At 30.2% G+C, this 24,836-nt stretch overlaps 4 protein-coding genes across 4 annotated transcripts; 2 read left to right on the plus strand and 2 right to left on the minus strand.

Annotated features, from left to right (window-relative positions):
* The first annotated feature begins 2,278 nt into the window (after positions 1 to 2,278).
* On the plus strand, positions 2,279 to 3,826 carry LOC108336505 (LOB domain-containing protein 24). Its single transcript, XM_017572987.1, has 2 exons — positions 2,279 to 2,431; positions 3,509 to 3,826. The coding sequence occupies exons 1-2, from the start codon at positions 2,279 to 2,281 to the stop codon at positions 3,824 to 3,826; spliced, it is 471 nt and encodes a 156-aa protein (XP_017428476.1).
* Positions 3,827 to 5,374: 1,548 nt separating this feature from the next.
* On the minus strand, positions 5,375 to 7,146 carry LOC108337266 (mitochondrial acidic protein MAM33). Its single transcript, XM_017573751.2, has 3 exons — positions 6,898 to 7,146; positions 6,491 to 6,807; positions 5,375 to 5,802 (listed from the first exon to the last, which is right to left on the minus strand). The coding sequence occupies exons 1-3, from the start codon at positions 7,045 to 7,047 to the stop codon at positions 5,622 to 5,624; spliced, it is 648 nt and encodes a 215-aa protein (XP_017429240.1). The 5' UTR covers positions 7,048 to 7,146; the 3' UTR covers positions 5,375 to 5,621.
* Positions 7,147 to 8,162: 1,016 nt separating this feature from the next.
* LOC108336410 (uncharacterized) lies at positions 8,163 to 11,609 on the minus strand. The gene is made up of 6 exons (XM_017572854.2): positions 11,354 to 11,609; positions 10,669 to 10,796; positions 10,141 to 10,310; positions 9,519 to 9,596; positions 8,863 to 9,010; positions 8,163 to 8,729 (listed from the first exon to the last, which is right to left on the minus strand). The coding sequence occupies exons 1-6, from the start codon at positions 11,463 to 11,465 to the stop codon at positions 8,310 to 8,312; spliced, it is 1,056 nt and encodes a 351-aa protein (XP_017428343.1). The 5' UTR covers positions 11,466 to 11,609; the 3' UTR covers positions 8,163 to 8,309.
* A 7,718-nt stretch (positions 11,610 to 19,327) lies between these two features.
* Positions 19,328 to 20,459, plus strand: LOC108337681 (heterodimeric geranylgeranyl pyrophosphate synthase small subunit, chloroplastic). Its single transcript, XM_017574255.2, has one exon. It carries the CDS (start codon positions 19,362 to 19,364, stop codon positions 20,178 to 20,180), a length of 819 nt encoding a protein of 272 aa, XP_017429744.1. The 5' UTR covers positions 19,328 to 19,361; the 3' UTR covers positions 20,181 to 20,459.
* Positions 20,460 to 24,836: the final 4,377 nt, after the last annotated feature.

Raw genomic sequence — 24,836 nt, forward strand, 5'->3', positions numbered from 1 at the left:
AGAAATTAACGTTAACATTGTCGACGACGAATAAAAGAAAAAAAAAACTAAAAAATGTGTTCTATACTATTGAAGCGTAACAACAGTTTAAGATGGTTATTTTATTGATTAATAGAATTTAAGACGTGGTAATCGACCACTGATACGATTCCGTCAAAGAAAAAATACTAATTTTTTTTAATTTAAATTTTTAAGAGATACATAAAAAATTAAATATATTGTTTTTTGTCAAAAATCTAATTAAATTTATTTAATATTTCAATATAATATTTGAGTTGTTTATATTTTTTAATATATTTTTTAAAGAGACTAATTTCAATGTTTCCTAAACATATTTAATTCAAAAATAAATCATAACAAAAAATTTATGTTATACAAATTTACATTATTTGAGAAAAAGATTATTTTTATTCTTTTGGATTAAAATTTTATTTTTTTTCTCATAGATTAGTTTTGCAATGAATCTTCACTTTACTGTAATATCCTTAGTCCTTATTTTATTTCGTAATTTTTTTTATTTTTTTTGTTTTGTTAGTTAAGAATTTAAATTTAGAAGTCTCCATCACCTAAAAAGATAATAAAATCGTTAAAAGTGTTGGTTAATTTATATGGAAAGAAGATAGAATGTGTGTGAGATATGTTTTAACAAGAAATTAGTACAAAAAATGTAGGTGGGTTAAATAAAATATTTTGGTTAATAATGGTCAAATGTGGTACAGAATAGTTAATGTTTGTAATAAAAAACGACGTTGTTGTAGGAACTAGTCATCTCGAACGAAGTCAAAAAGCACGTGGACTGCAAACAACAAAAACAACTCAACTAACTCCTATGTACGGTGCGTCCACATCGTCATAATTCAACACATCTAATAGTTAACGATATTATCTTACAGGGCTCTCATGAGGCCCAAGCCCATCAAGTATTTTTGGGCTACTGATTTGGGCCGGGAATGCCGCGGAAAGGAGATCGTGGATGGAAAGCTCTTCCTCCATCCCATGATTTTCCATTGATCAGATATTTTATGTATTGTTTTCAAAATTATTTTTTTAATTAATGTGATTATTTTAATCTCTACTATTGTGATGACATGACACAATTCATATTGCTATAATAACATTGAATTGATGTACATTATACATATTTTGTGTGTTCTTTTACATAATTAGAGGGTAATGACTCACAAGCAATGTTAAGAACTTATAGAAACATTTAAGAAAAATCTCAAAGAAAAAAATTTTAAAAACCCAAAGTTTTAGGATGGAAAAGTTAATTAATATAGTTATAATTATATATATATATAATTTTGTGGGTGATTTTTTTTTTACTTTTCATGGCAATATGTTGAAAAATCAGGCATTAAGATTTTCTATATATTACAATACATAGAAGAAATATTGTCCCATATAAAGCATTAAAATAGACGTTTGTTTGTTCAAGATTATTTCTTCTTTGAAGTTTATGTACATTTATATTAAATAAATGCATTAGAAGAATATTATTTACCTTTGGCATGTGTAGTTAAATTTCATAATTTTGAACTTTGTCCCAAGATAGGAAAATCATTGTGGACATGAATCTGATATATCATTCAAATTTAGTCTTGGATATTACCAATAACTTTTGTTAAAAATATCATTCCTTAAATATGAAATTTTATCATAAATCATTAAAGTTCTTAATAACAGATAAATTTACTATTTTTTATATTTGTAATTTTTGGATTCTTAACAATTTTCTTTTATTTTTTTATCTAAATATATACTATTGTAACTATTGTTATATATCTCTATAAATACAGTATAGATTTGTATATCTATTAAATTAAATTTTAGTCTTAGTCACTATATCACGGATCTATTAAAAAATAATATTGAAATTATTTATTTATTTGACATGTACTTTTTTTTTTGTCATGTTTTCTTCCTATCCACTAAGCTAAAATGGAATTCGATTTGTTACAATTTTAGCAAGTTTTGCATATGCATGTGTTACAAATTCCGTGGCTCTTCTAATATTAATGTGATTAACATGATTGTGTTGATTTACAATGATTTGTTTTTTAACAATTTTAATTTAAAAAGTTTCCTTTTGTAGTAAAGGTAGCCGTTAAAGATGTTGTTCTTAGTATAGGATAAAAGTAATTCTCTGCAAATAAAACATAAAATCTTATGTAAGATAGAAAAAATCTTATCTATGGTCTGAGACAGATAGAAGAAATCTTTGTTGGATAGCAAATATTTTTGTTGGATTTGTTTTCCTTTTACTAGATTTGATATGATGATATCTGGTAGATGTGCAGCTTGCAAGAATCAAAGAAGAAGATGTCCTTCAGATTGCATTTTCTCTCCATACTTCCCTGCCAATGATCCTCAAAGATTTGCTTCTGTTCACAAAATCTATGGTGGCAGTAATGTTGGGAAAATGCTTCAGGTATATATTTCATACTATGTTTGCATATAAAGAATTACATCAAATTCCATACATTAACTTAGTCAAATTTAGGACTTCAGTTCACTTGAGTAATGTTGAAGTTCTACGTCAAATAGAAATAAAACAAAAATCTCATTTTATAAAATGAGTTTAAAGATCAATTAAACTTAGAGTCAACTTTTTAAATGTAAAGTTTTGTTTTTTATGTCATGTATTGTCGTTTTTTTTTAACTTTTAAATATCAAATATGATGAAATTTGATAATTTAGAAGTGTTATAAATAGTCAAATCTAATTTTTTAAATTAATTTTATAAAGTTAAATTTTAAAAAGTAATGTATTGCGTTTGATACCATGTATTGTTTTTTTTTTCTTAAATTCTTTTGATATCAAACATGATGAAATTTGGTACCATGTATTGTTTTTTTTTCTTAAATTCTTTCGATATCAAACATGATGAAATTTGGTAATTTAAAAGTGTTATAAGTATGAATATCATTTTATAAATTAAAATTAAGTTAAATTTAAAATCCACTTTTAAAAAGTAATATATTATTTTAAAAATTGTATATTGTGTTTTTCTAAAATTCATGTTAGAATTTGATAATTTAAAAGTGTTATATTTGGTGTAAATCTCATTTTACACGATTCTTTTAAAATTAATTAGAGTTAAACTTACATTTTAAAAGTGGTATATTGTTTTTGACTTGTATTGTTTTTTCAAATATGATGGAGTTTGGTAATTTAGAAATGTTATAAGTGTATAAATATGATTTTGTAATATTGAATTACACATAATGTCTATCTTTTAAAAAATATGAATATGTATTATTTTTTCTAAAACTTTCAAATATCAAATTTGACAGAATTTGGTAATTTGAAGTTTTAAAATTCATTTAGTTTTTAAGTAATGCGTCATTTTTTTTTCTAAAAATTTTATATATCAAATATGATGGAATTTGGTAATTTAGAAGTGTTATAAAGGGATCTTAACTCTAATAATATTAATATTTGATATGAATGTGAGTTTAAAGTGAATTAAATTATGTTATAACCTTTGTGTTTTGTGATGTTGCAGCAAATTCCACCATATTTACGTGAACAAACTGCAAATTCTTTATACTTTGAAGCACAATGTAGGATTCAAGACCCAGTTTATGGATGTGTTGGGATTATCTCAAAACTATATGAGCAAATCCACAATACAGAAATTGAACTTGCTCAAATTCAAACTCAGATTACATGTCACAAGCTTCAACTGCTGCACCCAAATAATGCAGAAACAAACTTCAACTTGTTGCCAACAGCTGAAGCTCAATCCAATTTTCAAATACCACCAGAAAGCAACAACCCTCCACAGTTTCAATGGCCTAATCAAGTTCCTTGGTTTAATTAAAACTCATGTTTTTCAATTCATACAAATAATTGTTTTATTTTTTCTTTCATTTCGTTCTTCAAAGAATGTCCTAAGGGCACTGATTCGTTATTGTACTGAACTTTTCAGAATAATTCTTATATAAGTACTAAACCTTTTCATTTTAAACTCAATTATTTAATTTTGTTGAGAAGGAAAATATAGCTAGCGTTATTACAAAAAATCATGTTGTGTTACGTGAAATAATGTCACGCTAAAATTTACGACACCTATAAATCTATAAGGATAAAAAATAAAAAAAATTTAAAGGAATAAAAAGTAAGAGAAATACTAGTGAAAACTGAATATATATATATATATATATATATATATATATATATATATATATATATATTAATTATAATATTCTGTCGTTTAAATCACCACATTACTTGAATATATAACTATAATTTATTTATAATCTATTTTAAAATAAATAATACTATTACAATAAAGAAATTAGTTTATTAATACATAGTTATTCAAAAGTTATACTTTTAAAATAATATAAAACATTTACCCAAGTTAAAACGACCTCGAGTATAAATCAAGTTTATCTTTAAAACATATCCATTTAATCTTTAAGACTTGACCCATCAAAACTCAAAAGAATCAAACATTATTGGATGCAATTCATAATCCCCTTACATCAATTGTCTTAATGGAAGATCCACCAAGCTTTCAAATCATATCATTCAAAATGTTACGATTTTAAATTAAAAAAGTTATACTTTTATTAAGTTATAAGTTATGACTCAATGATTATAAGTCAATCTAATAATTAATATCGAATAATTACTGAAAAATATTTTTTTTACTGATTGTATCAACTTTCATCAAATAGACCACAAAATCATAATCAACTTAATAATAAGTACACGATTACACGATGTCTTTGTCGTAATATAAGAGACTTCAGTCTCATGCAATGCAAGGAATAAACAAGAGGAATTATAAACCTCTCTAAAGAAATTAACAACACATTATAAAAAGTTATTAAAAGAATTTGGAATTGAACATAAGTGGTGTTCAAATTAACAAATTGAAGCAGTGACCACATAGAAATGGGTGGTTAGGTCCACAATCTCAATTTCATGAAGCCAAAATGCAGGAAAAAGTGTTTTTTGTTATCAGCATGCAGGAAAAAATGTAAAGACGGCAAGGTGTTTTTGATTGAGAAATTCACTTTTATTGATGAGAAACTACAACACTCACATCATTCATTCTCAACATTTAAAATACCATGATTGTGGCTATCGAATGAATTTCATATGGACAGAGCTGGGAGGTTAGAACCACACAATCTTGATTTCATGAAGCAAGAATATGAAAAAGTGCAGTCACAGAAAAGTTTTTATGTTGAAGAAGAATATAATCTGATTTAGTAGAGTAAAAATGCAGAAAACGTGCAAAAACATGGACAAGTGAAGTTAATGAAGAATATAATCTGCTTTCATAGAGTATAAGAATTTGAGTTGATGAAACGGTTAGTTTCATCATGTGTTTTAAAATGTAATATCAACTATTGCATTTTGATACTTAAAAAACTCATCTTAAATTTTAAGTAAATTTGTCATAATCATATCACAATATAAAAAGTTAAATTGGTAAAATTTACCAGTCGCTGTAAACTTATGTACTTGATCCTCCAAAACAAATAGCCTAACAGTCAAATATAAAACTCTAGGTACTTTTAAATTGAGAAGTTCTGAAGTTTTGAGTTCATTACTTGAGATCACTGTATCGGTCCGCTTGCAAAATAAATGACCTCAGAGGATTAAACACCTGTAGCTGGTTTCTTTCCATCAATGAACAAGCCCATCGTTTTGAACCACCGCATCAGATTTCGATGTTCCTTCACATATAGCCACGCTTGAAGAAATTTAAAGAGAGACTCGTTCACTCCTCGTTCCTCAATGTAAGTGTGAAACGCATCTCTCATCTTATCATCTAGATCCCTGGCAATTTACAGAAAGTCAGTCAAAACGAATGAAGGAACTCACGTTGTAGAAATATTTTCAACAATAGTTAAGACTCTAAAAACCAAGCCAATACGGCACAATTCTGTTACGTGCTAGGCTTCCAGCAATAGAGGAAGGGTGCTGCTGAGTGGGAGTCTATTCTCCTTCAATTCCTTTCCTCAAATACAATATTCCTTACACCTTCAAAAAACAAAATTAAGAACTTCAACCTATTAATTGCATCTTATGGCTAATAGAACTCGATCATCATAGATTTAAGGTTCGGATTTAACTTAACTCCAAAAGTTTATTCATAGGAGACCTCCTCAAGTATATATACTACTTTAGTCATGTCACTCATCAATGCAAGTTCTCCAAAACATCATTCAACCAGAACACCAGATATAGTGAGAAATTTACAAGACTGGATATGTGCTAGGTAATTTGATATAACAAATTGGCCTAATAAGCCCCATTAAAAGTCTAATTCCACCCTCAAATTTGAATGTTTGACATGACTCAATCTCAAAAGCTAACTCTCTCCTTAAATCATACCATCATATAACACTAGCAATTGTGGGTTTTACTTCTACATACTCTAGAGGTTGCAATGACAATAACTTCCAATCTCCAAACCTACACAAACGTAAACCCCAAACAAAAAAATGGAGAGAGGAGTACTGACGCGAAAACAGGGCCAGTGTATTGCGAAGGGATGAGGAGGTAGCCAGAGTCTTCGAGCTTAGGCCTCATGGAAACAGAGTGAATCCCCAGAGCATCCTCGTACAAACCGCATAAGAAAATCAAAGATTCCTTCTGCGAGGGTTTGAAGACATCGACATGGATGAAGAGCTGGTCCGTGGCAGAATCCTCGTCCTCGGGGGCCAACAGTCGCATCACGTAGACGGTCACCTCTTCTTCGCCGTAGCTGCGCTTCAGAACCGGACCATGTGAGTCCAGAGCCCCCTTCACGATGGTGAACGGCGACGGAGGACTCACTTTCTGCAAGACACGTGCCACTGTCACGTGAGCTAATGTCTAAACCTAGAGTAAAACCCTAACAGAAAAAAGAGAGTGAAAGAGCGCGCTTACAGGAGGCATGTTCATTTTGGCGACTTCTTGATAGTGATCCTTCAGGGAGCGGAGAAGCATCGAGTTGACGGCGGTGGAGATACCGCCACCTTCCGACGAGAACGGCCGCCGGAGAGCACCCACGGCGCCCACCACCGCTCGCTTCCACATTTCTCTGTTTACTTTTACTTTGCGTCTATTCCTCCGTGTCGTGTGTGATTGTGTTGTGGCAACTCGACCCAACTCAGTACTCACTCAAAACTAATCACAATATTATATTGTTATTTAACATTTCATTGTTACATACATTTACAGTTTAATTTTTGTAATCTTAGAAATAATGTACTAATTGTTCGGAACTAAATACTATATTCTATATTTTAATGATAAATAAATAAAAACTAAAAATGATATGTACTATTGCTCTTGTAAAGTTATAAATTAAAAATACAAAGAAATGTATTTTAAAATGAACAATTTTGTTAGCGAAAATGAGATTTGATATTCACCAGATACTCTTTGATGTTATAAAGTATTCTAACATAAATAGAAAAGTAGACAATCTTTGAAATATAACACGAGCAATATGTGAAAATTTAAAATTTAATTAATTTGTAAAGAAAAAGCTCATATAATATAATTACACAATATTAATTTTCAAAAACAATATAGCTCTCTCTCTTAATATAATTTTCAAACAATCTTCAAAGCATACAAAAAAGTAAGCGTATAATTGAAAGAGAAAAATGTTATCTTGAAAGTTTAAAAATAAGAAACAAAAATAAACAATCTTTTATTAAAAAAAAAGGCCAACAATACTTGTTATTACCTACTGCAAAAGTAACTTGTGAAAAAAAAAATTCTCTTAAGTACGCATTCAATAAAAACGTCCAAGCTTTGAAGATAAAAATGTCCTTACCATTTAACATTATACGATTAGTTGACAATATTTACACAGTTAAATTAATAACCATGCATCTGTAGGCCTTTTTTTATCAATATTATTTAACAACATTGATTGGACAATAATAGTTTTCTGGTAAATTTATTAAACATTAATCAATTTATCAATATTATTTAACATGATTTTTTGCGTAGGCATCAGTTGAAACTTCTATCATTCTAACATCTTACTAAATTTAACACTTTTGAATCAAGAGCTTCTTCCAAAGCAATGAAATTTGAAAACTAGTTTTACATTTCCACACTAAGCATGCAATCATACTTCTTCTATAAAATGGGGAAGTGCATCTTAGCAATTTTTCACTTGATGAGAACCTCAAACAAGGCACAAAAATGAAAGCTCCGATCATTCAGAATTGTAATAGGAGATATCATAAGATTCAAAATCTGTCTGACCAAAGCTTCTTACTATACACACAAGTTATTAGTACATCTTGGGGCAGCTGAAAAATGCATGTGATGTAAGAATTCTATGAGCTTCGACCGTGAAGAGACTTGCTTACTTGTGAGGCTAAGACCATTGCCTTGGCTCTCGTGCTCATCAGCATCAATTCCCGCACTGCACGACGCTGATGTTGCCGAGCATTTTTAGCTCTCTTTGGAGCTAATCGGTTGTCCCTTTCCACAAATGCAAGTCTGAATTTTTCAGCTACTGATAATTCAGTGGAGCCTGAAGAAGATTGAGTGATGGGTTTCAAAGCAAACCTATGATGCACTGTCCATGTTCTGGGATCAATATCCTTGACAACTTCGTTGTCCAATATGATGTTTTGCAATGCTTCCCTCGGAACCTCAGTTCCCATGAACCCAAAGGGTGATGACTTAGGATTTACAACAACACGTGGGCACTCAGTAGAAAAGTCCTCCAAAGAAATTTTATCAATGTTTGGCTGCATATAAAATAGAACGATTCACTTCTTGAAGAAATCTCAGGCAAGAAATATGTTAGCAACTTTGATTTTCCAAATGCAATGAGAATCAAAGTAATATTATAATAATCTAGGCAAAATTTGAGGGTCATACCCATACTAGCCACCTGAGTGAGTGTGCACCACTAGCAATTTCTTTCGTATCCAGCTCCTCCCAGGAATCCTCCTCCACATAATCATCAAATCTTGGTTTAAATATACCCAAGCACCTCCGTGCAGTGTTGTCACTCCTTGGACACCCTCTGCATTATTAATCATGATTCATTGCCTCTTACGAGTTTTGTAATGATGCAATCATACTCAGCACATTCTTGTATTCAGTGTGATTATAGCTTATGATTACATGAAAACCATTACGTAAGAAGTACCATCATGAGGGAAAGAAAAAACACCCTAAACGATTTTAAAGCTACGTTTTTTTTTTACCTTGTTAAATTAATTTACTTTCTAGAATAAACCCTATACCTACAAATCCCAAGGTTCAAATAACATTTCCTTCGTGACATTAGACCAATCTTTAAAGCCATATTTTGTCGTTATAAAATATTAAGTTAAGATGCTTTGCTCATCTTTATAAGCGAACTCAGTCTATAGATTCTAACTACAAAAGTATAAAAAGAATATGGTACCTAAAGGGTGAAACAAATTTTTTAGAATGACTTAAATGAGAAACGAAATGCTTAAAACAGCATTGAAGAAATTGCCTTAACAAAGAAATGAAACTTAAAATGAACAACAGTAGATATGTACCCGCATCTCAATGTCTCCAACAAATGGCAGTGCTTCACAAGCTCAGCTATACCACTAGCAGTAATTTTGGTGCATCGGCTGCAAATAGTCTCAATATATCAAGTGGTTCTGAAAGAGAGAGAAGTATAATATAAAAAAACACAACGAAAACTCAAATATTTTTGTTAGCATGATAGATAACAACAATGAGATATTCTAATTTCAAGGCAAATTGTTGATGAACCAAAATAAAGGCAAATGAAATTAATGATCATCATATCCAGTAGAGTAAAACCATGAAATACAATTAAATTTACATCGAAAGAGGAAGGTCTAAGCAGAAAAGTCAATCAGTAGTGATCACCAGCTTCTAATCAACTCATGATATAGATCAAACAGCAAAATACATTCTCAAAAAGGTGCCTGTCAGCTGATCCATTGCAGGGGACATATAACATGCTCTTGGAGCATCAAATAAGCTTAAGAGTTAAGACTAGAAGCTAGAGCATATTGCATGAAAGACTCGGACATGAAACAGTTAAATATTACGAAAATTCATGTTTTTTTTCGAGCTTGTGTATTTTAAGACATCAAGGCAAAATAAATTGTTTCATTGTTTTTTGAAATGGTTATAATTCTATACCTTATATCCAGAGCTTTAATGAATCTACATACTTCAGCTGCTTTTATCAAGCCAGAATCAGAGACATCTGAGCCAGAGATATCGAGGATTTCCCAAGAAGTATCAGCCAATGCGATCAGGACATCGTCATTCAGCAATTTCCTTCTTCTAGCAATAGCTGCCACCACTATCTGTCATTAAGTGTAACTAAATTATTTATTTGTATGTGTGTATAGTGCCCACGATCCATGATGAAAGATTTTTTTTTAAGTTCTTTTTATGTGGAATACACAACATAATCAAAGGTTTTTATCATGGGATAAACAAAAAGTGTTTAGGACAGTGAGCAGAACATAAGTTTCAACTAAAGAAGAATACTCCTGTTCAAGAAAGGATAATTTCTCTACCAAATAAACGGGCAATCCTGGAGAAACCTTTGTTTGCCACACATTTGCATTGAGCACACCATAACTTTACATGTATGAGCATTACGATAAAAATGACCTATTTAAAGATTTGAAGAAAAAGAATCATTTTCCAGTAACCTACCTTTATATCAGCTGGCAAGTTGACAGCAATCTCACTCAAATCTACAATAATATCCTCCAGATGCCTTCCAATAACTCCCACGCAAAGGCTGACTAAACTCGAAGGCTTTGTCTTCTTAGATAGAAATCCTGCACAAAAATTACTCAAAAAACTTTGCCAATTCCTTTTCTGTGGCATATGCTTATGCAAAAAGAATTGATGCATGCCACCAAGGTTTAAACTAAAATCCTCATTTAAAAAACCTAAACCTCTCCCAACTAACACCCACCTAGTGTCTCTTTCAAAGAAAACATATTTTAATCATTCTAGTCAGATGTAAAACTTAAACTGAGCTTCCATACTTCGGCAAAATCAGGTCATACAAACGCAGAGTCAAAGATCAAAACCTAATTAATCAATGTGCAGTACCCACAAAATCTGGTAATTCCGTCAAAAACAGATATCAATCGCAATAAAGCCCAAATGAGTAATGGCTTGAACTTTCTACTTAAAATTAACACAGAAACAAAGAACCACGGTCTTTGAAATTCAATTGATCCCCAAAACAGAGTAAGTTCGATGATCATGGGGCTCTGAAAGGTGAAAGCTTTAACAAAACCTAAACATAAACATAACACCCCATCTCTAAAATTGAACAACAGAAGCTACGTTTCATAGAAAAACATATTGAAGTTTAAAAATTTACCGGGAAATTGAGGGTGGGCAATGGAAGACTTGGATTTGACGTTGGATGGGGGATTCAAATCGAGGTTTTCCAAAGAGGTCGCTAATGCTTTGGCACCTTTACCTTTATCCATCCAAAATCACAATGAAAAAACTATGCAACGCAAACGTGCGCAACACCCTCAATTCCTAAGAACCAAATCCGATGATGTTATCAACTCCTAATCACTTTCTCTCTACATCTCATTAGTATTGTTTGTTCTGGAATAAACGTAGCCGACTTAACTTAGGATTCTCTATTGAAAAAATTATTATTACCAATATTAATTCAATTTAAGAAAAAAAAATGATTTTAATATATTGTTATCTATGGTTTTAAGAATTAGTAGTACATGATAAATATTATTCCATGTAATTAATAAGTATACAGGTTATTTATAATTAAAAATTAGACAAAAGTAAGTTTCTGTCTCCGCTTAACTTTTCCAAATTCAATTTTAGTTTTTTATATGTGGTTTATGTTTGTTTTTCTAGTTTGAAAATACTTTCTATATTTGAACTTAAAGTGTATTTTCTTTTCCTGTTTATAACCGACCTTAAATGTTAAATATAGTTATTTAACAACTAATAAGTTTTTTTTTGAAAAAAATAAAGGATGAAAATAGTAACAAAATTGAAGAATGAAACTAATTTGAGAAATTTTAATGACACAATGTAATATTCCAAAAATACAGTATAGAACCATATACAAGAGTCATCACATGTTAATAATACTACAGATCAGTTTAACGTTCGTCTAAAATATCAATACGGCCGAACGGCCTTACATAACATTATAGAATTCAAACCACTACTCTAATTGTCATTATACCAAACGTTCTACAAAAGGAACACATCGAGCGGTCTTACAAAATATAAAACTAAAACCAGACCGAATGTTTCTAAAGTTCGGCCTTCACTTCCTCCACGTCTTCCAACAGCTCTTCTCCTTCTGCTCACATCCACATGGATGATCATCGCAACAGGACAACGACAGAACGAACATCACAGACAGAACGAACATCACAGACAAAAATGAAAAGAAACAGGGTAAGCTTATGTAATTTAATTTATCCAAACACATCATGCAATATTCATAACAAAACCAACAACGACCACATCATAATTCATACAACCATGCATGCAAATAACGACCACTTGACTCTGACTGTCTGAACTGTATGAATCATGTGTAGCTATGACGTTTGTGCACCTGGGTGATATAGTAACTGGATACCCTCAACAGCTGTCACCCAAGGTTAGTCCGTTCCATCCAAATTAACCATAAGGACTAGGACCTCCTGCCATTCCCACGCGTGACTTACTCCTCTCTACATGAGAATGAGTAATCATGGAATATCAGGATGAACGCCAGCTAAGCTTTGCCCACATTCATACTTTACCACATCAATAACCACTTTTAGAGATATTCCTCCCTGGAATACTCGTTCATAATTACACTATTTCATTCACATCACATTTCAATTTATCTCATACTTCATCATCAATACATTCAACTGAACTACAATCGTTCTCTCATCATCCCATACATTCACTGGAATAACACTTCAATAATCAAACCACTAAGAACTCAAAACGGACGCAACAAAGCCTAGGTCGAGTACTAAGACTCTAGGCCGAACACCTTTTTAAAGACCAACACATGTTACACTAAATACTAATACTGATGAGAAACTATGGAATAACGGACGCTATTCAGATTGAATGAAAACTCTGATTTTTACACAGTAATAATAATAATTCAGAAAATGAAACCTAGTGCTTGGTTTAAGACCGAGCCCTGCAGAAACCAATACTATTGAACGAGCATTGGTCCAAGACCAAGTGATTATTAGGAACGAGCGCTACTGAGAACTCTTTGTCCAAGACCGATCGCTAATAAACTTACCTAAAACGAATGAATATAAATCTATACAATTAATCCACCACTTATTCTGAATGAAAAGAACGACAACGCCTAAGACCTTAAGTAGTATGTAACACATTTAACTAAACTGTTTAGGAAGTCTAAGGAAGAACTACAATTTTACTGAAGACTCACACATATATATATATATATATATATATATATATATATATATATATATATATATATATATATATATATATATATATATATATATATATATATATATATATATACTTATCTATTATTCAAACACAATCGTTGTTAATGAACTTACCTGTATGAGAGAACCTAATATTGACGGACGCTAAAAAAAAAAGAACGAAATGGTTAATACTAACTCTCGGTCTAAGTTTAACAAATTCTATATAATATTACAGGAAAACTCTTAGCTTTCATCCCCAAGACATGAGACTCAAATAAGATCAGGTACTCCCAAGAAGAACCGAACGCTCGCTAATAACGTTCGTCCCTACTATCACATTTTCTCAGACTACCACATTTCGAACCTCAATTTCTATCTCAGCTCAATTCACAACATGCATCAATCATCCATCCACACTTCCAAACAAACAGCACGTACATATTTCATACTCAACCAATAATCCAAACAACATATCATGCAACATACTAACGTTCAAACAAGAATATAAATCAAATTATATAAGCTTCCCTTACTTCTAACGTAAACGAACGTTCAAACGAAGCAAAATAAAGCTTCCCTTTACCACAGAACTAACGTTCGACGATCACGTTGTTAGGGATACTGAACTACAGAGAAAAACCAGAAACACTCAGACTACTACCATCCACTCAGGTGACCATAAATAGAGAGTTGCATGTAAGACTTAAACGAACGTACTAGAGAGAAATAGACTCACCGACTCATAATCATAAACCAATCGGTTTAAACGGAAGCTCTTGACGCCGGGAGTGCTTCAGCTGTGCTTGAGTGGTGATCGGAGAAGAGAAAGTGAGTGTTTCTTAGAGAGAAGATGAAGAATTCTATAGAGAAGGAGGAGATTTCAGAAGGTTGAAGATGGCTGGTGCATGCAGAAAATGGCGTAAACTTTTGAAACTCAGTTTTACTTCTACCATCCAAAACCGAACACCCAATCTCTTGCAACCACCTGTTTTTCACTTTATGAAATTCTAACTCTCCTCGATATTTAGCTTCCACTAAAAAGGGTTTTTTTTTTTGTGCGTTTTTAATGAGGTCTGACAGACAAAATATCCTCTACTTTATTTTAAGTATATATTTTTAGATTTGTAATAAATTATAATATAAGTTTATATTTATTATTATTATTTAAGAAAAAAATGTTAAACTCTTATTTACCAATGGAAACAATAAATAAAAAAATTAAACGAGATACGTAAGTAATATAAATAAATATATATGCTTAAAATTTTGTGTAAATTAAAATATATGTTATCGTTGTGTGAAATGCAACTTGATTGAGAAATTAAATTGGTTGTATAACTATATATTTATATAAATAATCACTGAAATTATTAGTCAATGTCTATCACCGTAAATTATATTAAATAATTTGTTTTTAATGTCATTAAAATGTTTGAAGTACTAATGTAATACATAAAATTAACTAAGAACCAAACGTACAAATCAAATTTTATTATTTAATTATTTGTGAAACCATTTAAAACATATTTCATCAAATATTTTCGTAACATAATTTTATACTAATGTGTAGCAATGTCATTAAAAAAGTGTCTAAAAATATTATGCAGAATTTACTCATCAGACTTATGAAATTCTTACACAATCAACTATATAGATAAGAAAAAGTTAATATAGTATAATTTATTTTTAACAATTTAATATATTTAAATAGTTTTAATAAAAATTAATTTATAGAGATCAGTCGCTAAGTCTCCATTTAGTATTTCATATTAAAAAAATCTAAACTTTCAATACGTAAATATAAATCTTTGAAAGCATGTTAAATTACAAATGTAATAAAAATATATGAATAACTACTTATTCATAATGAAGAAAACATAATACATTCAATCCTGCAAATGGCTAATGTATATACATTTGTCGCTCAAATCACTTTAGTGAAGTTGAAATTAACAAATTGACTTCTTTTGGCTTTATTTATTTTTTTGTTTACAATTAACATTATAGCATAATAATATTTAAAACAGTTTTCCGTTTTCAAGAGAAACTAATCCATTAAATATAAATAATTGTTATGATTTTAAAGTTAACTTTATTTAAAATCTACATGGTTACTTGTTTAAATTAATATTGAAGTTTGCAAAAATGATTTCATATTAAGGTGTTAGTATAATATATTTTAGTTTAAATTAATTTGATCTTTGTAAACGATTGGTGTAAATATAAAATATGTTAGTTTATTTTGATGTAAGGAGTAAAAGTTTACCTTAAAAGCTAATCAGTATCATTCATAATATAATATATTACTAATTCAATTGTTATTAAACATGTCAAAGTACTCAATTAATACAGAATTAAAATATGATAAAGAAAACATTGTTTATCAGTAGACGGTTTATTATATTTTGAATTATCTAATGAGTCATTAACATACTTAAGTGATCACTAAGATAGGTCATAAAATAAAATATATTAATTAACTTAAAAGTTAATCAATTTAAAAATAAAGTATGATTATCTCAAATTAAATTAACACTAACTAAAAATTTATTATCGATTTATAAATAAATGTTTAAAATAAAAAGATAAACCATTTTAATTTACTATACTATTCCTTCTTAATTATCAATATTGAATTGATTTTAATATCAAAATATATTATATAAATATCTTTTAAACAGTTTAGACAATCGTTTTGATTCAGAATATAAACAATCATTACCACTTAAGCCGTTGATTAAGACTCGTTTATGGAATACATACAATAACAACCATGAACTTAACTTATTAAGGAAAACTTAGGTCCCACTTTCACAGAATGTGTGTAATTATCTGAGCAATTATTCATCCACTTCTTCAATTATTTCTTATGAGTTGTAGTATCAATTATGTTTTCTTCAATTACTCCATCAACATTTCTTTTAACATTCACGTGTGGAAAAATAATGTATCTGATTTTGAAACCCAAAAATAGATTCTTGAAATATATATACTAAATTCATGACATGCATATGCGAGAGTTGAAGTTTTTTTATGATTAAATTCTCAGCATTATAATCACATGATTAAATTAAGTTTTCTTTTATTTAATTTATATGTTTAAAAATGATTGAAATTGTTATAGTATTTTATTGAAATATTTGCGTAAAGTTTCAAATTTCAAAAACAAATTGAAAATCATATTCATTTTCTCTGCGAAATCTCCCTCTCAGCTCTGTGTCCTACCCACTCCTCTCTTATGTTCCTTTCACTTTTTCTCGTTTTATATGTCCCGTTCCTTGCAATTTCATTTCATTATTCTTCGTCTGTAAAATTAATTTTAACTAAAAAGAGTTCAAAATAAATCTAAACCTAACAATGAAACATATAAATGAATGTTTTGTAAAATTATTCAATTCTACAACCGAAACAATTAATATTAAATTTATAGAATTAAGATTTTTTTGTAATAATTATTAAAATTATATTTAAAAATGATATTTTTTAAAATATTTTTAATGATGATATATAAGTTTAAACTCATATATTAGATTATACTAAAAATATATAATGTCCGTGCGATTGATACCTTCCATTTAGGGATGACAACGGGTCGGGTCAGGTACGGGTAGTGTCTACCCGCCGGATAAAATCGTACCCGCTACCTGACTCGCTACCCGTCGGATACCCGTTTAAAAAATACTCGCGGGTATTTTAATACCCGCGGGTACCCGCGGATATCCGTAAAAAAATATTTAATATATTTTAAAAATAAAATTTAAATAAAAATACAAATATATATATATAATATAAATTAAATTAAATATAAATTAAATTAAATATAAATTAAAATTTAGTTTTGATAAAATTTAAACTAATAAAATATTATTTTATTTTATTTTTAGTTAAATTTAATTAAAGAATATATAAATTATTTATTTTTTAATTTTTTACGGGTAACGGATACCCGCGGGGCAGGTAGTATACTATCCATATCCTACCCGTTTAAAAGCAGCGGATAGTAAATATTCACAAATGGTTACTACTCGCCACGAATTTTACCCGCGAATACTTGTGCTTGCAGATAAAATTGTCATTCCTACTTCCGCTGAACGTACTGTGCCTTTGTCGTAACTCTAATAAAACAAGTTATGTGTCCACTCTATCCACCGTGGAAAAGCGTGCCTGTTTTTATTTCGTGTTGAACATTTTAATGAATATATTTTACTTTTACTTTTTTCGTGTTGAACATTTTAATGAATATATTATTGGCGGCGTGACTTCTATATTTACTAATATTAGATGAAACTGCGTGGAGATAATTATATAGTTATTTTTTTTTTTTTGAAAGATTACAGAAGAACTTTTAATTGAGGTTACGTGTGATGGGAATTTCAAAGGGTCTAGATTTTCCTTTAGAGTTTTTTTCTTATCCTATTTAAAATATATTAATGTTGATATATTAAAATTATTTTTAATATATTTAAAAACATGATACACAGTATTGATTAATGTATTTTGAAGACGTAATAGAATAATAGTACAGAAAAAATTATCATAAATAAAACATCATGTTCTGAAAGAACATTATAAGCCTATAATATTAATAATATTAATAAGAGATCAGTTAAACTCATACATTAACATTATTCAATACAAAAATTTAAAATAATAAATTTATAATTTTTTATGTAGTGTTTAATTGTTTTTATTTTTTATTTTCTGAATTCTTAACAATTTCTCTATCATGAGTCTTTTTATATTAACAATTTTTTTTAGCTATCCATGAATATTATTATTCTTTAAACCGGACATATTTATTTGAGTTTTTGTTTTAGAAAAATATTTTATATAGAAATTTGTTTGAGTTAACTACCAAGATGAACTTTTGACTTTATATTCTAATAAATTTTCAAAATAGAATTGTTGAGAAGACACGACATTAATAAAAATAATTTCAATCCACACATAAAAAATTTGATTACTTCAATCCAAAATTTTAAAACAATATATTTATATTTATAGATTATTTTTTTATAAACAAGTCTATCTTATAATTTATTATTTTGAATTATTTTCAAAAGCACAAGTTATGTTTTTTCACACGAATTTCTATTTGGTTCTTGTTGGAATGTAATATAGAAGCTAATACATTTAACAAGGTAACTTGTTTGTCTGCGGTTTAAAGGCACTAATTTGGAATTAGTAAGAGTTGAATCTGTGACAATAATCACAGTTGAAACTCGCGAAACACGTTCTAAATACGATAAAATATGTAGGACTTGAATGACACTTAAACCCTCGATAATTGGTGTGTATGATTCGCTACGGACAAAATCGGGACCCTTCAATCCAGTGCGGTTCCCTTTTACGATAACGCACTCAACCAACTTCACGTGTGTGGCTGTGACTAAAATTTCTAATTTCGATTTAGGATGTGACGGCAGTTCATAATTTCATCCAATTTTTACTTTAACTTCTTATCTTATTATATCTCATCAAACACAACATTAATGGGTAATGTCATTCTACACTCCAAAATATTTTATCAATTTTTTTACTAAAACTTGTGAACTGAGAAAGAGAAAAAAAATCTAAGGTTTAAGAATAATATGAAAGTAAGTATAATGTAAGTTTAGCCTGACTAAAAGGCAACTACAATTAAACTAGCTTTAATGACATGAAAAAGTTAGCACACTTAAATCGACAAAAATTCATTTGACACATTTAATAAAGATAAAATGGTGTTAAAAGATTAAATTTTTATAGTTTTTTAAAAAAAAATAGTATAAATGAATGTAAAATAATTATGTACGTCAAAATGTCATAAAAAGCGAGTGCCGTAAAAGTTGAAACGATGAACAGTCTATTTCATCCATAAATACGCACTCTGATCAACTTGTACATGCCACACACATAACTATTCTTCTTCGTTTTACAATGCCTGGAACAATCTTCCTCAACGCCAACGCCACCTTCAGGGTTCGCTTCCGAGCCCAGGCCCGTTCCCCCTTGCCCGTCAAGCCCACGCCCTTCACACTACCCACACCCCACCCTCACTGGGCCTCCTTGCAGGCCGACATTGAAGCCCACCTAAAACAAGCCATTCCCATCAAAGAGCCGCTCGAGGTTTTCGAGCCCATGCGCCGCCTCATCTTCGACGCCCCCCGGACCACCGTCCCCGCCCTATGTCTCGCAGCCTGCGAGCTCGTGGGCGGGCAGCGCGACCAGGCCATGGACGCTGCTGCGGCCCTGTTACTGAACCTGGCTAATGCACACGTGCACGAGGAGCTTGGTGTTAGGGAGGGGTCCAACATAGCGCTGCTGACCGGGGACGGGATTGTTCCGCTTGGGTTTGAGTTGTTGGCGAGCGGCGACGGGCCGGGCAGTGCAAGCCCGGAGCGGGTGATGCGTGTGATAATCGAGATATCACGTGCGGTGGGTTCGGGAGGGCTGATAGATTCGCAGCACATGAAGAAAACGTTGGAGGAGGAAAACATGAAGCGCGTGGTGGAGAAAGGGGAGGGTGGGTTGCACGCATGCGGCGCCGCCTGTGGTGCGGTGGTCGGAGGTGGGAGTGAGGAGGAGATTGAGAGGCTGAGAAGGTTTGGGTTTCATGTGGGCATGATGAGGGGAATGGCGCAGAGGGGTTTCCGCAACCATGATGTTGAAGAACAAAGAAATCTCGCACTCAATGAATTGCAGTTTTTCAAGGACACAGATCTTCGAATGATCTCAACTTTTCTTAATTTCTACTAGCTATGGAACATCATCCGATAACAGCAACAACGTTCGTGTTCTCATCATCACTTTTTTAGTTTGTCTATACATATTTCAATACCAAGCTTCTGTCTGAAACAAGTTTTAAATAGAATTAAATTAGTAGAATATTTTAGCCCTTTAAAATACTAGTTCATTCATTAGTTTTGAGAAAGGAATGATAGAAAAAAGGGTAAATAGTCTATTTACAGTCACAGGACTTATTTTGTTTTATTTTTAGTATAATATGAATAAATCCAGTTTTAGCGAGTTTTCTTAGTTGATTAAGTGAGTATTTGATTTTTGACGTGTTTAGTAAACTCTTTTATTATGCGATTAACTTTCTATTAATACGTACTCGGTCAATAATACTATGGATTTAGACTACAGTAGAGTTCGAATAATTATAAAATTAGTTATATGTTAATATTATTCTCCTCTTTATATATATATATATATTTCATACATTTATATTTGCTTATATCATTACATATTCTATTCAAGATAATTGTTATATACGTAAGATTCCAGAAAATTATGTTTTTGAATTGGTAGTGTGTTTAAAATAATGTGATTTAAATATTTTAATATTAAAAGTTTAAAATATAAATAGAATTTTTATTAAAAATGTTTATTATTTTAAAATACACTATATTTTAAAAATCTTTTCTCTAAAGCTATATTTATCTTTTTATAAGTTCTTTTATCGTCCGTTCATTTGATTGAAGATCGAAAATAATTAAAGTAATCATCACAACGAACTTTTCACTTTTGTTTGATCAAATTTTTCAATAAAATAAGTTGATTTTCTACCTTTTTTTGTGTTCTTTACATGTCATCCTTTCTAGCTTGCATATAGTGTTTACATTTTATTTGCTAGTTTGCTTATTAGTGGATCTAATTGTGTGTTTTGATCGTGTTTGTGTTGTTTCTATAAGAAAAACACAACATAGCTTTTTTTTTGTATTTGAAGATGTTTTAAGAGTTTTTGATCAATTTAGTCAATCTCTCAGGTAAGGAAAGCTAATTGCATAATTTTCATGTGATTGATATATTGTAATTACTAATTGTATGTTTGAATAGTGTTTTGCGTGTATGATTGAGTTGTGTGAATAACAATTGGTGAATGGAATTGAAGTTATGATTATAATTTTGTTTACTTGAATTACATGATGAAATTGAGGGTTTTGTTTGATTAGTATTATAGATGATGTTGTTTGAATAATTGAATTGGACATTTATATTGGTTGTTGGATTGAACTTGCAAAATGAAAATATACTCGTTGCACGAAAGTCAAAGTTAAAGAATTACTGATTTGGTGGTCATTGGACAATAATATATTTGTTGGACAAAATCAAAATCAGAAAACTCATTGATTTAACAAGCACTTGACAAGAATATACTTGAAAGACAAAGTCAAAATTTGAATATATATATATATATATTGTAAAATTTCATACATTTAACTTTCATTACACTAAAAAAAAGTTGAAGAAAAATATTTTTAGATATCATTGATAATGATAGAGAAATATTGATTACGAGATAGACCATAATCATGAGTGTTGTTTTCTAATATTTAATTAGCATGTTATGTTTTCAGGCAATAAATATTTTTTCGATTTAATATTTCGGTAGGTCCATTTTTTCCGTCCAGAATCTCAAATAAGTTCTTTAGTTATTTGGTGTCTCAATTGGATCCTTATTTTTGAAAAATTGAAACAAATAAAGGCTTGCTGTCAAATCGGACTAACGTTGTTTAAGAAGCCTTACGTTGCATGCTGACAGTATTTTCGCCTAAGTTAAACCTTCTCGTCTGGACGAGATATGCACTGAAACATTTTCGCTTAAGCTGAAACTAAGTTGCCTGAACGAGATTTAGGCTAAAACTTGGGGTGCCCATTGGAACATTTTCGCTTACGTGAAACTTTGCTCGCCTGGGCGATAATGTCCTGCAACTAAGGTTGAACCATTGGAGCTTTTTCGCCTAGGCAAAACTTGGGTCGCCTGGACGAATCCTTTTAAAAATGTTGTCTCGTCAATCTAGCTTAAGCGAAAAGTTTTAGCTTAAGCGAGACCACACGACCTTATATTAAAACTCAGAAAAGGAAGGACTGATTCATAACCACTTTCTTTCCAACACAATGCTTTCTTTCCTCAAATTATAGGACGCGATGTATGTAGAGATAAAACACTGATACTTTATCATAGAAAGAAAAATGGTTTTGCTTTCACAAGAATATGATCCCTTTTTTTATTAGGATTCCTACTTTTTGATATACCATCAACATCATTGTTGGTATTGAGGTAAGGTAGCTCATTTTTATAGATTACACAACAGAGTATACTTTGATAAAATTCGACCCTGAAACAGCTTTCAAGAGAGCCAAACAGTAGAATCAATATAACACAACTTCATTCATTCAAGATAGTCAAATCCATTGTTATTTGAGTTTTCATTCACAAACTCACTTTAACATCATCTATTGCATCTTAACAAAATGAATATATCAGCAAAACTTGTGTTTCAGTTTTCTGCATATCTCGTCCAGGCGAGAAGGTTTAGCTCTGGCGAAAATACTATCAGCATGCCACGTAAGAGTCTTTTAAACGGTATTTGTCCAATTTGATGGTAAACCTCTATTTATTTTATTTTTTCAAAAATAAGAATGCAATTGAAACACCGAATAACTAAGAAACCTTATTGAAATTCTGAACAGAAAGAGAAATCTATGGAAACATTAAACCTATTTTTTTTTTAATAAAATCTCATGATATCAATACTAAAAATGGGCTACACATATAGATACTAGTTAGTTTTTTTTTTTGTTTTTTTTGTCATGCGTTATCCATTTTCACTGTTAGGTCTGTCATAGCTTAACAGGAGAGAAGTACCATAAACAACTCAAATGCAAATGTTCCTTCATCACTCGCATGCTGATTAATAATAGCATGAGTTCTTTCGTGAAAAAAAAAAATTCTACTCATTTTTTTTTCAATGGAAAAAAAATTAAGAAACTTTAAAAAGATTACGATTTTTTAAATTTTTTTTTTATTATAAGCTTACTTCAATAACTAAAATAATATTTTTATTTTACTTTTAAGATTTAGTTGCTAGGAAGAATATCGGAAACATTTGTAAGCAAGTTTGGAATATCAAGGGAAACCTCTTCCGTGAAAAAGTTGTTTCAAACACTTTAAAGTGAGCTGAAAGTGATTTAAAGGGGGATAAATTTCAATAAATATTAAGTAATTCACTTTTTATTTTAAAAGTAAATTAAATGAAATAAGAATATAAGTTTAGTATATATTTAATTTCAAGATAAATGTGACGATGGCACATGAAGTGTTTGGTGAACTTTCATTGAGAAAGCTCTCCTAGCAAATGGGCCAGAAGAAAGGCCCACTTATCAAACTCCAATAAACGAAGTTCGATTCATTTTCTGATGGAATTTTATATTAATTTTGGTGTTGTTTTTATATTAAACTTTTAAAATATACAGATGAATTTTTATGTTTTAAAATATATTAAAAACTTATTTAATTTGAAGGTTTAGTAAAAATATAACACAAAACACAACTTGCGTTTCATTTAAATTTAGATTTTCTGTTGAATTTTTGGTGTTATCCTTCTACATCATTCTTGTTTCAGATCCCCTCTCTCAACTTGCATAACTTTCAATATTTGGAGATCTGCTTAGCATAATTTTTTGTTTTTGAAAAATTTTAGACATTTCATTTTTTTCTTAATTTTTTAATTTTATTTTAAGGATGGATAGACAATGTATCGTATGCTTATTATTCATCTGTCTAATGCTACTAAAAGAGAGAGATATACATATTATTAGTATCTTTGGACTAGAAGTTTGGCTCCATATTAGTAGAGCAAGGACAATTTACAAGCTAAACTTGAAGGCTTAAGCAGAAAAAGGGAACTCCTTTGTCTTTGAAAGTGATTCCATCTTATGCAAAGCCAATTTTCCTAAGCCCTTTTACACCTTTCTAAATTTCTTTGAGGTTGAGGAATAAGGGTAGTAGGAAAAAAATGATTCCACCAGCATAGTTGGAAAGTCTTGTCCTTTAGTGAAAAATGGGAGGGGTACGATTCAGGATTTTGTATAGATACACACCACTCATCTAGCAAAGTAGGCTTGGTGCCTTTTTAGAGAACCAAATCCATTATTGACGTAGGTCCAACAAGGTTTTGCATAGAATTCTTCAAGGTAAGCTATTATTATCTATGGATGAATATTAATATTGGGAATGTCAGTCTACGTTTCAATTGCATAAAAATGAAAAACTAAAGCAATATATAAGGTTAAGGATCCATTAATCCATTTTCTTACTTCAATTATGTATGAAAAGATAAAAATAAAATGACTGCAATTTTAGGTATTCACTTAATCTTGTTAAGTATAGGTGCTTTTCTTCTAATATTTAAGACTCTTTATTTTGGAAGTATATATATATATATATATATATATATATATATATATATATATATATATATATGATACATGAGCTCGATGTAAGAAAAATAACTAATTTGACCTTTAGTTCAAGTATTATATTTGGATATTTATTAAAATCACCTTTTGGGGGCGAAGGGTGGATTGTTAGTGTGACGATTTGAAATATATTATTGGAGGGCATGT

This window comes from Vigna angularis, chromosome 7 (genome assembly GCF_016808095.1).
Source record: "Vigna angularis cultivar LongXiaoDou No.4 chromosome 7, ASM1680809v1, whole genome shotgun sequence".
Taxonomy (NCBI): domain Eukaryota; kingdom Viridiplantae; phylum Streptophyta; class Magnoliopsida; order Fabales; family Fabaceae; genus Vigna; species Vigna angularis.